General features: G+C 56.7%; 1 protein-coding gene across 7 annotated transcripts in view; it reads left to right on the plus strand.

Moving 5' to 3' along the window:
* PDE2A (phosphodiesterase 2A) overlaps positions 1-15,916 on the plus strand; it is a 92,790-nt gene that overhangs the window by 29,559 nt on the left and 47,315 nt on the right. For 4 of the 7 annotated variants that reach the window (XM_038568749.1, XM_038568754.1, XM_038568756.1 and 1 more), the window contains one exon: positions 9,704-9,765. The exons of 2 other annotated variants lie outside the window; for them this stretch is intronic. In XM_038568749.1, coding sequence (XP_038424677.1) covers positions 9,704-9,765 — 62 coding nt within the window. Of the gene's footprint in view, positions 1-7,616; positions 7,636-9,703; positions 9,766-15,916 lie in introns of those variants that run through there. One more of the 7 variants, XM_038568755.1, reaches the window with a different exon arrangement.

Genomic DNA, 15,916 nt, shown 5'->3' on the forward strand with positions numbered 1-15,916 from the left:
GGTGTTTGTGTAGGATGGGCCATGTTGCATGTGTTAAGTGTGCCTTGTGTGTGATCATATGTGATGTGTCATGTAGTATTGTGTGTGGCATCACCAGTGGACTTATTTGGGGGGATTCATGGGGACTTATGGTGAGTGTGAAGATGGTGTGTATGGTATTGCATGCTGTGTGCAGCTAGAAAGGCTGCATTGTGAGTGTGGAGTGGTAGCTGTATGTGTGAGTGTTGTATGGGGGGGGAACATGTGTGTGTGGTGTGTCTGTCTCTATGGGGTGGAGTTGTAGGGCCAGCCTGCATGGGGGGCGGGGGTTGTCTGTGGTTGCGCATGTTACTGGCTGTTGTGTGTAGCCAGAAAGAGCCACTGTGGGGGCCTGATGAAAGGTTTCATTGGACATCTTGGTGGAGGGCAGTGGGGGTGGGGGAGCTGTGTGAGTGTGTTTGCAGCCTAGGTGGCTTAGGGTCACGGTGGTACATCCTGGACTTGCTTGGGAAATGTATTAGGACCCGCGTGTTGGTGTTTGAGTGTCATGTGTCTGTGTGATGGCGGTTTGTGCAATAGGGAAGAGTGCCGAGGGGTCCAAGGCAAGGGGCTGGTTGACTAAGTGCGTATATGTGTGTGTGCCCACATGCAAGTGGGAAAGAGGAGGCAATGTACGGGCAGGATTGGCGATGCCGAGGGTCTGTGTGTGTCCACAAACATGTGACATTAGGTGTGCACATTATCTATGCAGGGTGTGTCTCTATGTCTAGATGGTGTGTGTGTTGAATGTAATTGGATGTGTGTGTGTCTGTGGTTGAGGAGGTGAGTGTGGGTTGTGTGAGGTGCGTGGTGGGAGGTTGTGGTGTGAAGTGTGGGTATGTGAGCTGTGTGACTTTTCAGTGTGACGTATGGATTATGTGATCTTTTCTCCCCGTGAGCTGTTTATGTGTGGTGTGTGCTGAGGAGTGTGTGAAGGGTGTCAGTGAGCTAGTGGTGTGTATACGGGGGAGGGGTGAAGCAGTGTTGAGGGCTGTGGAATGTGGCACAGGGGGCAAGAAAGTGTGTGCACAAGGTGTGTGGGGTGAGGAACGAGGTATATAATGTTTGGGGTGTATGGGATCCAGCAGGTGCTGTTCGTGGAATGATGTGTGTGTGCAGGGAGGGCTTGGCTGCCATCTTGTCCTTGCTTCCCTCCCAGTTAGGTCCCCAGAGATGCCTAGTGACGTTCTGTGATGGCCCACCCTAAGCTAAGCTGCCTCTACCCTTTGCCCTTCATCCTCCTCACTTTGACCAAGGCCTTTGTCTTGGGTTTCCGGCTGAGCAGGCGTTGGACAGGCAGGCTGCGGGTGATGTCGTGGTCTGGGAACCTTTGTTCTTTTCCTTTTGGTCTATGTCGTGTGTTGGGCTGGGCTTTGGAGGAGGGCGGGGAGAGGATGCACGTGTTGTAGGGTCACTGTGTTTACTACCACCTCACAATGCTCCACAGCGGGGAAGGGTTCAGGCACAGGCCATGAGGCCTGGGTGGTATCCCTGGTGGTGCCTCCTTGGTGCAAGAGCAGCTTGGGCTGGGCATGGCGCTGGGTGAATTTGCCAACCGTGAGGTCTTAGTTCCATGGGTGGCCTGCTATCTTTTCTGGCTCACATCATCTCTGGGGTGAGCAGCCAGGCATCCCCTTCTGCATGCCAGCCTGTCCTCTTCTGTTCTCTGTGTGGCCCTCAGGGAGCATCCCTGGGGCTGGGAGTCAACCAGGAAGGCCTTAATATATCTCCTTTTGTTGACCTCACAGATCTGACAGGAGGAAGAGTCTCTGTCCTCACAGATACCCTTGACCAAAAAAGGAAGCCTGGTCACACTTAAGTAGCGACCCTCTAGTCTGATAGGTGAGATGCCAGTCAGTGAGGAGGAGCCAGCTCAAAGCCTCCAGAGAAAACAATGAGGAAATCTTAATGGGCAAGCTGCTGACAGGTATTTGGGAGGAAGAAAGACCAGAACCCCTGAATGTTGGAAGACATAGACTAACAGTTATCCGGGGAGGGGACCAGGAGCAGTGCCTCAGCATCACCTTCCAGAATGTTCTCTGCTGGGAGTGGGCTTAAGCCAGGCCTAGAAGGCGGTATGGAATAGGCAGAGAAATGTGGCCTGGGGCTAAGGAAGATTCTGGTTCAACTGGAAAAAAAGATCTTGATGGCAGTTGATCCTTCCCAAGCAATACTGTCTGGCTTTGGATGGCCCATCCCTGGGGCCAAGCTTTCATGTCACCTCTCCTCAAGCTTTCACGTCACCTCTTCCCACCCTCTTTGTCTTTGGCCAGAATGACTGTCATCGTCATCATCATCTTTTAGTCAGCTCTTTCCAGATTCCAACCTCCTTTCACAGAGGTCTCATTTAACAGATCAACTCATTCACTTGTCAAAAGCATTTATTGTGCACCTGCTACACACCAGGAAGGCACAGGTTGACACAGCAGTGCCCAAATAGGCTTCCTGGGGCTCCCACCTCCTGTATCGGAGAAACCCCATCTTCCCAGCCCAGCCACACTGTCAGACCCCTAGACCCTGGACACACGACCCTCCAGTCTCTTTCCCCTCACTTCTGTGAGGCTCCAGGTGTGAGCTCCAGTGGTAGGCTCTGGCTCCCAATCAGAACACAAGCTCTCCAGAAGGTGGGCCGGGTCTGCCCCTCCCATGTGTCTGGAGCTGGGCTCGGCATCGTCCAGATGGCCACATCAATCTTCAGATGTCCATAACCCAGGTAGGCGGCCCATCTGCCATCTAGAGAAACCGAGGCCCAGAGCAGGGAGGGGATTTCAGGCGGCCTCCTTTTTAGACCCTCCTTTTACCAGTGCTACCAGAGACCAGAGAGGTCAGGTGACTTATCCAGGTTTCATGATTAGGTGGCAGGACACAGCAATTCCGTATTTCCCAGAAAACAGCTCTACTGGTCACCAGGCTGGGCTCCAGCCCCAGCACCACGCTGCTCCCTGGCTGGCCTCCGTGCTGCCTGTGGCGTGTAAATGATTATTAATGACCCCCGTGGCCAGGAGACAGGAAACGTTTCCCAGCCACAGCTGGGGACATGCTCCTGGCCAGCCCTAGCCCTCCACACCCACCCCGGCCCTGGGGTCAGCACCGGTGTTATCTCCATCCCGCCACAGTCTTCCCTGCTCCTCCTGCCTAGTTGCCCCGTAGCCTTTTCCTTGCAGGGCTAATGGACAAGAAGAGACAAAATTTTCTGTTCCACATCTCTGTCTTACCACTTTCTCCAATCTGATTCATCTCCACCTTCTTCCCTGCCCCAGACCAGCCAGAAGTAGCCCTCCTCCGGGAAGTCTTTTTGGAATGCGCTGCGAGACCCATCAGTGGCCCTGTTCTGGGCCCTAACCATCAAATCTCCCTTTTGCAGACTTTGATCCCACCCTGCTGGCCCTAAGTCTGGGCTGGGGACTTCCTGTGGCCTGTCCTCAATTGCTTTCTTAGGACTGACACCTGGAGGATCTTCCCACATGCCTCCTCCAGGAAGTCCCCAGCCCAACCTGGGGACTCTCACTTACTCCAAGCACCCCACCCTGCCTGTTCCTGCCACACACTGTGTACTGCAAGGCCTTCATAGGTGAACATTTAGTGAGTACCTACTACATGCCCAACAGAGAGAGGAGGTAGAGATGGGCACAGTGTGGGCTTTAAAGCCCTGCCACACACTGCCCCATGTCTGAGCAACAATGCTTCTGCCCCGTGACAGCCATGCAGACCTAGATAGCAGGGCTGATGGTAGGCAGGTGATGGGGTGGAGGCGGGGAGCACAGACGAAGACCAATGCTGGTGGGTGGCGGGGAGAGGACAATGCTGGAGAGACTGGGAGGTCGTGGGGGTGCAGAGCAGCGACCCCCGATTCAGTCCAGAGTGGGAGGGAGGGCAAATTGGGGAGCTTCCAGGAGGAAACTTACCTAATCTGAGAGCTGAGGGATGAACTACAAGAAAGTTCTGGATAGAGAAGGAGCGAAGGCAAATGTGAAGGCTTGCTGGTGACAGACAGACGGAGGGAGGTGTGGTTCTGCAGTTCTGTGGAGCTAGATCCTGGACTGCCAGGGTGTGGAGCCCCAGGGTGGGGTCAGGTCTGCGTGTGTGTGTGTGTGTGTGTGTGTGTTTGTGTGTATGTATGTGTGTATTTATGAAGCTAGTGACGAGGCTGGCGAGGTCGGTGGGGGCCAAATTGTATAGGACTTATAAGTGAACGGATTTGGACTTTTCCAGAAGGAACTGGACACTAGAGGGGGGGTGTCGAAAGCAGGTCGAGGACTGCTCAGATCTGCTTGTTAGGAATGCCCCTGGGCCATGGGTGGAGAGTACACAGAAGGGGTAAGGTGGGAAGCTGGTGCCCTGTGGCCCAGAGAAGGGCGATGAAGCCCAGGCAGGAAGGTACAGAGGATGGAGAGGAGGAGACGGGACCCTCGAAGGTGGAGGGAGCCGCTCAGCAGTGGAGGTAAAGAGAGGAGGGAATGCAGCCCTGGGTGTCTGGGGTGGCTCTCCAGGGAAGACAGGGCAGATGCCCAGGACTGTGTCAAGGCCCTCAAAGGTCTGAGAGATCTTAGGACGGTGTCCCAGGTCAGGAGCTCTGAGGCCAAGCAGAGACCTGGACCCCACTCGGCTCCAGCATCCTCTTCTGCAGCAGGGAGACTTGGGAACTGCCCTGGGCAAGCAGTGTTCGGAATTCAAAAATTAAAACAATCTGTGAAACGTAATATTTAATAAAATTCAAATCCAAAATGTATGAGTACATTCCAAAACGAGTAAAAATGTATATTTATGAAAATGCTAAACATACCTGATGGTTCTAATATCAATTGTAAGCCTCAGTCGCTTCCGTCCACTTTGGATCTGACTCCCTTGAAGCTGCTGCCTCAGGTGTGGCTGACGCCCACCCCCCCATCTCAGGGCTCCAGGACCTTCCAAGTCTTGAGTTCAGGGCCCCTCCTCTGGGGAGCCCGCCCTCTGACTGGTGGCTTCAGGTGGCAAGCATTTTGCTTTTCCTGCCCCCCACCCTGAGGGAGTTGGCCCCTTGAGCTCCCCCACCTGTGGTTGTTTTTATTTAGGGGGCCATTGTACAGACCCGGAGGAGGGAAAGGTGACAGAGTCATGCAGGGATTGAAGGTGAGGGTGCTGAGAGATGGGGTGTCGGCTTCAGTGCCCAGTGGGGTGGAGGCACAGCAAGACTTGGGGAGGGCCAAGAGGAGGTGCAGGAGGAGAAATGACCAAAAATAAAAGAGAAGCAGCATTCCAGCACAAACATGGCTATTTCCTAATGTCAAAGTGACAGTTTCTGGAACACTCGAATGTTGTGGTCCCGTCTTGCAGTCTTGGGAGTGGGCATTGCTTCGCACTGGGCCCTTTCCTGGGCTGCATTTTCTCACCTGGAAAAGGAGAAAGTGTGGGGTCAGAACTCCAAGGGGTGTATGGGCTCTAGATCTAGGGATGCATGACTCTGAGATTCCGGCATTGTCAGTCTGTGGGCTTCTAGCCTTCCACGACTCTTAGCTCCCAGCCAGAGCTGTGTGGAAGCGTGGTTGTGTGATTCCGACGTTCTGTGACTTGAAGTTGCTGAGACTCCAGGAGCCGAATAGGCGGGCATTCTGTGAATCCAGGATTCTAGGATTTGATGATTTGATGATTCAATGATTCTAAATGGGGCTGCTGGGAAAAGCTGCAATCACCTGCCTTGTTAATGTCGATGTTAGGTTATTAAAAACATAACAAGAAGCAATGGAGGGAGCTCAGGATGGCGGGTGGCCCCCACCCCCAGGTAGTGAGAGGGAGGAGGAGGGGCCGAGCCCATGTTGGGGAAGGAGACCCCCTTGGCCTGGGTGACCGGGGGTGACTGGGTGACGTGAGCAGATTCTCCTGCCACAGCAGAAGTGGTGTCTGTGCACGTGTGAGATCTGCCACTCCCTGAGCTTACAGGATAAGGGGTCATTTCCTTCATCCCCCTGCCTCCATTCTTCAGCTTTTTCAGATTATGGCAGAGAGAGGAGTGCCCTTTCCTCCCAGCTCCTAAAGTCTCTGGGCAGAAATGTCAACAGACAGCGGAGGAAAGAGAGGCCTACTCACTACTGACCCCCCTTCCCCGCCAGCCCCGGCCTGAGGGGGAAAACAGGACATGAACACTTCCTGGACACGGACGTGGAAATGCACGAACCCCTGCTTGCGAGGGCCCCAAGTACAAAGGGCCTCCGACTAGGGCAGAGGCCAGGGCAGCCAGAGGAGCAGTGTGGGCATTGGCCTGTGACCCATCAGCATCTCTTGAGCACCGGCCAAGGAGGGAGGACCCTGCTTCTGTCCTGGAGGTGGCTGTGAGAAAAGCTTAAGGAAGGGAGGCCCCAGGCTAAGGGACCTGGAAAACGGATGACCAGTGGGTGCTCCCTTGTGGCACAGGCCCAGGGCGCCGCCTGGCACAGCTATTTGTCCAGGGGCTCGCTGCCTCTTGGGTTATGCACATGCCTAGGCACCTGTGCCAGGGTTGGTGGCGGTGGGGGCAGGGGGACCTCTAGGCAGGAGAGGAGGATCTGTGGCCTCTAGAGAGCTCACCCCAGCTGAGTGCCTCAGAAGCCTGGTACCAACTGCATGAGTCGCAGCCTGGTGGGCTCACAGATCAGGTGAGGGAGGCTGGGAGCTGGCCCAGGTCACAAAGCATAGCAGGGCCTGACACCCACCTTCCTGACTCCCAGCGCTCGGTGCTCCCCCTTGCCTACAGCTTCCTCCTTTTCTCCTGGACCACCTGGGAACCAGGAACTGAGGTGGGACTCCTCTAAGGGGGCAGGGCCCTTTTATGTCACTCCTCCATCTTTCTCCTCCAGCAGGCCAGAAGTCAGGTAAGGCGGCAACAGCTGCTCCCTGCCATCCCCAAGCTTCCATTGTCTATAACATCCTGTCCTGGCCCCAAGGATAGGGTCCCCAGTTGCCCGACCCACACAGCCTCCTGAGTTCCTCCACTCAGGCTCTCTCTCTGCCCTGCATGTCTCCAGCTCTGGCTGGCTGCGTGTGTGTTAGTCCCTCTCCGAAGATTGAAGATCATTAGACTTGGGCAGGCCCTAGGAGATCATTAAGTCCCCTGCTTTTATTCCTTCAGATGAGGAAAGTAGCTCAGAGAGGGGACGGTTCCTGCCCCAGTGACACGGGGGACTGTGGCTGGGCCAAGGTGCGGGAGCACACTGCCCTTGGTGTCAGGCGGCTAGGATGAGGCCCGAGGTTCTGACTGCCTGATGGGCTTCTCTTTTCAGCCCTGAGCTGTCCAACCTCTTCTTTGCCCAGATTGCTCTCTTATCTGCCACTGTGCCTGCTGCCTAGCTGAGCCCTACCTTGGGTAGACCCTGCCCTTGGGGCACAGACCAGAGCTCAGGACTCTGTGACTGGGATGAGCAGCCATGCACACAGGGACACAGGCACCTGTACATACAGGAGGACACACAAGTCCCAGGTGAAAAGCCATATCTCATAGTTAGGAGGCTGTCCTGGAACCTGATGTTCTCTTCTTGTGAGACACCACACACCTCCATTCAGAAGCTCTCCGGGAGCTCTCTGCAGACTGTCTCCATCTCACTAGCCTCTTTGTGACAGCTGGGTTCTGTGATCCTAGGTTCCTCCTCTGTGACAGCAGGGTGATGGGTGAGTCTCCTAGTCCTAAAGCCCTTCCTTCAATGTTCCTTCCTGCTGTCTCCAGGAGGGACTCAGCTTCCTGTGGCTGGGTGGGGAGAGCCCTGAGATCCCCAGAGGATAGTGGGACAATGGGGAGGCAGTGACAGATGAGACATTTTGTCTTCCCCAAAGCAGGCTCCACCCTACCCCAAACCTCCTGGCTGGTGTCTGGGGGACAGCCCTGGCTTGTGCGTCCCCTAGGACTAGGGTCCTGGTCTGACCCGGCAACCTTGACCTCTCAGTGAAGAGGTCAGAGGATCAGAGCCACAGCTGCACTCAGCGGTTCTCTAACTGAAGGCAGGTCCCCAAGATGCCAGCAGCATATTGATGTGTGCTGCAGATTCCCAGGAGGGGTGAGCTGGACTGCCCTGCCTGTGGGGCAAGCAGGAAGGTGGTAAATACTGACACAGGGTAGAATTATGGAGGAGCTGTGAATGCCTGGCTGAGACTCCCTTCATCCTGCCTACCTTCCCCATGCTGGAAGCTGGTGATGGGGAGCCAGAGAGCACTGGCAGGGGCCTCCCCAGGGAGTGGTGGAGAGGCCGATGGTATTTGGAGAATCACAACCAGCACTGCCTCCTGTCAGGGGAGGAGGAGGCTGGCCCAGGGCAGTGCAGTGGGTAGACAATTAGGGGTGGAAAAGAAGGCTGAGGCCCATGGACAAAAGGACAGGCTTGGGGTTAGGTATTCAGCTTGGCCCTCGTCATTTCCTCTGCCGGACATGGCTGGGTTAGTGGGGTCATCGCACAGAGGGAAGGAACGGGCCGGGACCGATGCATACCAGGCCCTACAGTAGACTCAGGCACATGAGTGGCCTGGTCACACCCTGGGCTGCAGTCGGCCCCCCGTCAGAGCCCAGTCAAGCGGCCACAGTCACCCTGGGAGATGGCCCCATCTAGGCCACCTGCCCCACACGCGGACCCCGTCTCCCTGTGTCACACTCGGGCCTGGCTGTAGGCATGGCTAAGTAGGGAGACCCCACAGGACACAGGGACTTGTGGGACCACCAGACACCCTGCCACAGCCACACCACAAGCATCCACATGCCAGGTGCAGCTACTGTCACCCCTGTGGTGACCCAAGGAGAGCCAGAAATTCCAGCAGTCTTGGGCAGTCGTCCAGGGCCTGGGTGAGAAGAAGGGGGCACCAGAAGGCAGGGAGCGCAGAGCCCCCTGCCCATGCCAGACTGGGCCCTCCCCCCAGTTCGCGGAGTGCCCAAGCCTGTTTATTTCCTAGCAGGGATGGGTGTCTCATCCCTCTCCCCCTCCCCGTCCCCACCACACGCTTCCAAAGCTGCCAAATCAAATCAGCCCCTGCGCCCGCGCCAGGCTGGCATAGCGGCCAGCAGCTGACTGGAACGAAGCCAGGCTCAGAATATCCCGCCGCCTGGGCCTGTCCGATGCCTGCGTGTGCTTGTCGGTGGGGGCGGGGAGGGGAGGCCAGCCCCTGGGCAGGGCCTTTGAGAGGCTGGGCTTTGTGGGTGCCGCTGGGGTGGCCGGCTGCTGGAGAATGGCGGCCGTGTGCCTGCCAGCATTCGAGGAGCTGTGGCACCCGGATTTGGGGGGCCAACTAGAGCCCAGAAGACCGGGCACCAGACCAGGGGTGGGGGCTCACACAGATGATCATCACAGCAGCCCTGGCTGGGAGCCCAGCCCGGTTGCCTACGTGAGCTAGACCTCTCATTGTACAGGCGGGGAAACTGAGGCTTGCAGAGAGGTAGTGCAGTTCCCCGGGGAGAGGTGGGAGCGCAGGGGCTTCAGCAGGGGTAAAAAGGTGGTTGTTTCCCCTCCTGGGGAGGCCGCGGCCGCAGGAAGCAGGCCAGCTCTGTGCTCAGAGCCAAGGGCAGAGGGTACGCCAGAGCCCGAGATGCCCATCTGAAGGAGGGAGTGAGAAGGGAGTGTGGGGGAAGGCAGGGTGAAACCAGGCGAGGCCCCCTGATAGCCCCAGGCCTGCTGGGGGTGGGCGGGGTGTGGGGGGAGGCTGGAGAGAAGGGGAAAGACCTGGCAGGCCTCAGCCCCTGGCCTTCTTGTCTCTGCAGCCAGCCCGGACCTCCTTGCACAGGAGCCAGTGCCCCCAGGGAATAGAGACGCCCGACTGGAGGTGAGAACTCAGGAGAGGGAGGACCGGGTGGGCTTGGAGGGGTGGGGACACAGGCTGGGGGTCAGTCTGAGCATTGTCCCCACCCCTGGGAGGAGTGGGAGGCTGGAGCCGATTCTCAGCCCTGCCCCCTCCAGCCTAAGGTCACCCCACACTGAGAACACGTCCCTGCCCGATTCCCGCCCACTGAGGAGAGTCATTTCAGACTCCTCTCTAGGCCTCCCCACCCTCACCCAGGGTGAGGCACCCAGTTCCTTGTTGATCCTCTGCCTTAAGTGTTTTCTGAATTCCTCTCCTGCTCTCCATCCCTGCCCCTGGCCCCTTTCCGGACTGGCCACCTTTCCCCTGGATGGCTCAGTGGCTGGCTGCTTCAGTTGCCCCACTCCCCATGTGGCTGCCAGAAGGCTTTCTAACATGCAAACCTGAACTTGTCACTTTTCTGCTCAAAAATCCATGCTTCCCATCCTCCTGCTTCCTCTGCAGTCCCAGCCAGGCCACAGTCCTCCCTTTATCCATCCTGCCTCCCCAGAACCACTCCTGCCTGTCTTCCCTCAGCTTCCCAAATCTTTCTGGGCTCAGCTCTAGCCTCCCATCCTCCGGGAAGCCCTCCATGGCTCTCTTACTCCCTCCTCTGAGCTCTCCTGCCCTGACAGTCAAATGGGGCATCCTTAGTCTGAGCTGTTGGCACCCTGTTTTCTCCATTATGTGACTCTATAGGTCTTCCCCTCTGAACCTCGAGCTCCTTAGCCTGGGGACTGTGCCTTCTTCATCCTCCCAACTGAGGATGAGTATCCCACTGCCCTTCAAAGGGTGCCTGATGAAGGCTCAGTGCGCTCATTTCCTTTGAGATGAGGGATGCCGTCCACAGCCCTGACCACGCCTTTGGGGTGTCTCCTAGGAATCTTCGTGCTCAGAGGGGTCTTGAGCAGCAGAAATGGGGTAGGCTGGGGACCGTGAAGATTGGCACAGAGGAGGGTTGTGTCTAACGTTGGATCAATCAGCAGGACTGGCATGAGCCTACTCTTGTGCCCAGGCCTGGCTGAGAAAGGGGAGGCTCCTCTGTGCCAGGAACTTTAGACACACTTCCTTGTTCAATCCTCATCACCTCCCTATGAAGCAGGCACTGTTATTATTCTCCTTTTATGGTTGGGGAAGCTGAGCCACAGTGGGGTCACACAGTGAGCATATGGGGCAGATCTGAGTGTGGGCCCAGATGTGTCTCATGCCCAACGCTTGCTCTCTCCCTGCCCTCGGGTAAGATGGGAAAGAAGATATCCATGCATGGCCTGGTACACACAGGGCTCAGCATGGACTCTCTGCCCAGACGTGGGGTCAAGCCCTGAGAATGTCCCTACAGCTGGGAGCTGGGAAAAGGGGGACAGGCTAGAAAGTCATTATTAATTTATTTATGGTCATGGCATTCCCTGTGGGGCAGGGCTCCCCACCAGAGCCGGGACAGATGGTGTTCCTGGGAGCCAGCAGTGTCTCAGCAGCCACCGCCACCTGCCAGGAAAGCCTAGATTTGTCATCCTCCCAGGAAGCCATGAAGGGAGAGGGCTTTGGAGAAGCTGAGACCCTCCTTGGTGCTGGGAACGAGGCCCCAAGGGAGGGAACCAGGCCCAGATTCCTTGTTTATACCTCAGTGCCCCTGCCCCCTTTGCTTGGCGCAGGCCCAGTTCCCTGTGAGTGCCAGTTCTGCCCCTCCTGTCCAGCCCACCAAGCCCCACCAGGAGGCTTCTCTGGATCATCCCCATTTGATCCCTTTGCTTCTGTTCTGTCTTCACATTTCCTTCATCTGGGTCCTGCTGCCTCCTCCCCCAGATGGCGGGTGAGCTAAGCTCTCCTGGGAGAGAGTGCTGGGCACTCCCCAATATAGAAAGGACAGGACTGGAGAGAGTAGGGATCTGTGGGTGTTGCTCATACTATAGGGACAGCTGGGGGGAAAGAGGGAAGAGGGATGGAAGCCTCCCCAGTCGGGGTGGAGGCTGGGGGAGACAGGATGGCCTCATCGTGACTGGGGTCAGATGGGCATGAGTTCAGGTCCCAGTTTCACTGCTTTCTAGGTGTATGACTGTGGGCCAGTCCCTTAACCAGCCTGAGCATCAGTTTCTTCACCTGTCACAGGGGATAAGAAGATCTGTCATTAGTGGACACAATCCCTATTACTGGCCATAATCACAGCAGAGCTGTTAGAACGAGTTACAAAGTCTGTGTGAGGTGCCTGGCCCACAGCAGACACTTAGAGGGAGTTGGCACCCTCCCCGCTTCTCGAAAGCCTGAGATCCTTGGAGGGAGGCCTAAGCCAATGGGCTGCAGCGCAAGGCTGGGCCTGAGTAAATGGAGGTTCCGTGGGCATGGCACGTTCTCCTGGCATCGGCAGCACAACAGCCAGGGGAGCAGGGCTGCCAGCGCCCATCCCCATGGCTGGCATCTGTTCAGCACACTCTCTTGGGATGGCTCCCCGGCCCCTGTGCCAGCCGGCCAGCTTGGGGGAGGGCTCTTCACGTTCAGCCTGGAATCCTGCTTCAGGACCAGGGCCATCGCTCTCTGGATGTCGGGGTGGAGGCAGTTCAAGTAGTGAACTGAGCATGCTGGGGTAGGGCCCTCCCTGTGCCAGCTCTCAGGGCCTCGGGAGCCCTGGCTGGAGCAGGGGCTGGGGGAGAGGCAGACACGGACGATGGCATGGGTGTCCTCACTAAGCGCACTGATGCTCTGCCCAGCATTGGCTCCTTCGTTGCTGCCCAGGAGATGAGTAGAGAGCACCCTGCCTTGGCATTGCCAGCCCTGCCTGCTGGGCCCCCTCATGTCCACCCATTGCTCCCAGACATGGCGCTGCTTACTCCCCAGGACACCAGCAAATCCTGGCCTCCCTGCCATGGCTTGCACTGACCCCTTTCTCTAGAATGCCTTTCCCTTCTTTATCTACCTACTTCCTTCTTAAGCCTCAGATTAGATGTCACCTCCTCTGTGGAGTCCTCTCAGATTGCCCCCTCTGCTCTGGTCAAGTCTCTCCCTTCTTTCCTGAACACTTACAGCCCTCAAGCTTCCCTGGGCTTACAGCTGGGTAGCTTGTTCGCCCATGTGGTTATATATCCTTTCCCACATAGTTGTAAACACAGGGGGAGATAGGAACCAAGGCTGAGTCTCCCTTGTCTCTCCTGGGCCCACATGAGACCTGGCAGAAGCCTGTACATAGTAGGTGCTCAATAAAGTTTCTTGATTAAATGAGAATGTCTGTGTGAAAGTTGGAACAGTTCCAAGAAAGGAGCAATTGCTGGATTGGGAGCAGTCTTGGAGACTTCCTGGAGGAGGTGGCTTTGGAACTTTGAAGGATGGGGAGGGCCAAGGCCATGGACTGATGAGGCCAGAGATCAGCTGGATAGTCAGAGAGGTCCATGTGGTCAGTCTCTGAAAGAACCACCTGAGGATGACAAGGACAAGCCCAGGACTGGGAACAAGCAGATAGAGGAAGCTGGAACAAAGACTGAGGCCCAGAGGGGGCTGCAGGAGGCTGGCTCGGTGCTGAGAAACCACATCCAAAAACATCTCTGTCCCTGGGTCCGGGACTGAGTAACACTTGGTGCCACAGTCTGGGGTGAGGCTGAGGCCACCAATGGGGAATAAGTGGGCCCAACATGGTGGGATAGTAGGGAGGAGCTGGGGTGGTCCTGTAAGGTAAGATTGACACAGGGGCTCAGAAAGTTTTCACAAGTGAAAAGAGCAGGGTGTGTAAGGGTATGTGGGCAGGATGTCCTGGGTCTCCATGAGAGAAGGCCCAGCATGTCCACAGACGGGGACCCTTGGGATGAGGCGGGAAGGGCTGCTTTCCAGCAGGCAGCATTTCCTGGCCTGTGTTTAAAATTCTTGAGTGAGTGCTCCTAACTGGCAGATGTGCCAGCCTCCTCCTGGATTCTGCACATCAGGATTAAGTGGGCTCCATGATGCCCCATGGCCCCAGGGGAGCTGTTGCCAGCAGGTTGGCCACAGCATCTGGCTTCCGTGAGGGTCCTGAGGCCCTGCCATCTGCCTGGGCCCACCTGTTGGGCTGCACAGGCTCGGGCTGTGCGGGGACTTGAGGCCGGGGAGGTGGTGTCAGAAGCCACCCAGGCTGTCTCTCTGTCTGTCCATCCATCTGTCCTCACCCCTGACCAAACAAGGATCAGGTGGAGATGCGCAGACACAGGTCCCGCAATCAGAGAAGCCTAGTCTGGAGGAGGAGGCCTCAAGAACCAGGGACTTACCCCCAGGAAAGACACAGGCTCAGACCGGGCCGGGCATTGGGCAGGCCAAGGTCTGAGGAGGCTCAGAGAGAGGCAGAGACTGGCTCAGCGGCGCACGGGGAGGGGGGGCTGAGGCAGTGTTGGGGCAGATGCCGGGAGCCCCAGGACAAGGTGGCTCAGGCGGGCCCCTCCCCCACCACCCTGCCTGGTCCTTGGCTGTAAACACTGAGAGAACAAGTTCCGTTTCCCGGGAAATATTTATCTCAGGCCGTGTGGGGAGCGTGTGCTGGCCTCCCTGTGGCCTTCCTGCAGGCTGGCCTGGGGCAGGAGGTGAGGGGGCTTGGCAGCCGCCGTGGGGGGGCCGTCTGCGACCTGATGTCAGGGCCAGGAAGGGAGTGCCCCAGGCTTCTCTGGGAGCCAGAACTGGAATGCTGGAATGGGGGGAGGGGACGGGAGAGGAGAGAGACCTGGTTTTCTCCAAATCCCGCACCACCCGGGCCCCTCTCGCACATTCTTGTCTCCATCTCCTCCTGATTCCTACCTCTAAGCATTTACTCCTGTCTGGTGCTCCCACCTGGGATGCCTTTTCTTCCTCGATCTCTATTTGCCAGCTCTACGCTGGCTTCCTCTGGGAAGGCTTCCCTGATTCTCTACTCCTCTAACCCTTTGTCCACCCCTTCTACCTTCTGTCCTGCTCTTCTGGCTTCCAGCAGCTTCAGACTGAGCCCCATAGACCAGTTAAGATCTTAATCTCAAGCTGTTGGGATGGTGTAGACAGCCTCTTTCAGACTGCCCCAGAGTCCCCTTCCTGGGCCCCCTGGGAGCGGAATAGGGCCCAGAGGTTACCTTTCAGTGGAACCAGTGCAAACCCAGGCACATGGGGAGTCCGGGTTGATTGAGTGGGAGAGGGGGCACAGAGGGCCTAGGGTTCCTGCTGGCCAGCTCTTGGGCTTTGGGCTGTGTATCCAGGCTGGGCCAGGCCTGACTGGGGCCCTGACAACAGGAAATCCTTGAAGGAACAAGCAGTGGCTAAGGACTCTGAGCACAACAACAGGAAATAGCCTTGACATGGGGCAGCAGCTCTAGTGATTGTGCCCGGTGAGGTGGGGGTGGGCGGCAGCTTATAGGACCCGGGTGACACTGCGACACAGATTGTGGGGCAGTGAGTATTCTACTGAATATGTGACACTGAGCTTATAATGTGTGTTATCAAGTATGTGACCTCGGTCATGGGCTACTGTGTAGGGAGTGAGTGAGTCAGAGCATGACACTGAGTGTGTGACACTGAGTGATACCAAGTGTGTGATGCCACTTGTCAAAGACCGTGAGACAGTGGATGTGCCATGGTGATACTGTGTGATATTGGTTGTGTGATGCTGAATGATACCAAGTATGTGACATCGAGGGTGTGACACCATGAGGATCAAATATGTAAACACAGATGGATGACATCGTGCAATAACAGGTGTGGTCCTTGTGGCTCAAGCGTCTGACACTGAATTGTGAAACCAAGTGTGTGCCCCAAGCCTATGTGATATAGTGAGGCTGAGTGTATAGCCAAGGGTATGACATGGAGTGACACCAAGTGTATGAAAACCTGTGCGTGATGCTGTGACTCTAAGCCCGATGCTGAACGTGTGATGCTGTGTGCAATGGCTGTGATGATGTGAAATGTAACCACATGACACTGTGTATGATGCTGTCACAGGAAGACCCCACGGGGTTCAGGCAGGGAAGCAACACAGTCCAATCGCATGATTTTGAGATTGCTTTGGTTGCAAAGTCTTTGTGGGGGATGAGTTGGAGGGGCAGAGAGGAGGTGGGCAGACAGGTTGGAAGCCATGGCAGCCACCCAGGTAGGAGACGGTGGCGCCTGGGCTAAGGGGATTACAGAAGAGTTGCAGAAAGATGGATGAACTTTGGAGATATGTGGG

The sequence above is a fragment of the Canis lupus genome, chromosome 21, assembly GCF_011100685.1.
Source record: "Canis lupus familiaris isolate Mischka breed German Shepherd chromosome 21, alternate assembly UU_Cfam_GSD_1.0, whole genome shotgun sequence".
Lineage (NCBI taxonomy): Eukaryota > Metazoa > Chordata > Mammalia > Carnivora > Canidae > Canis > Canis lupus.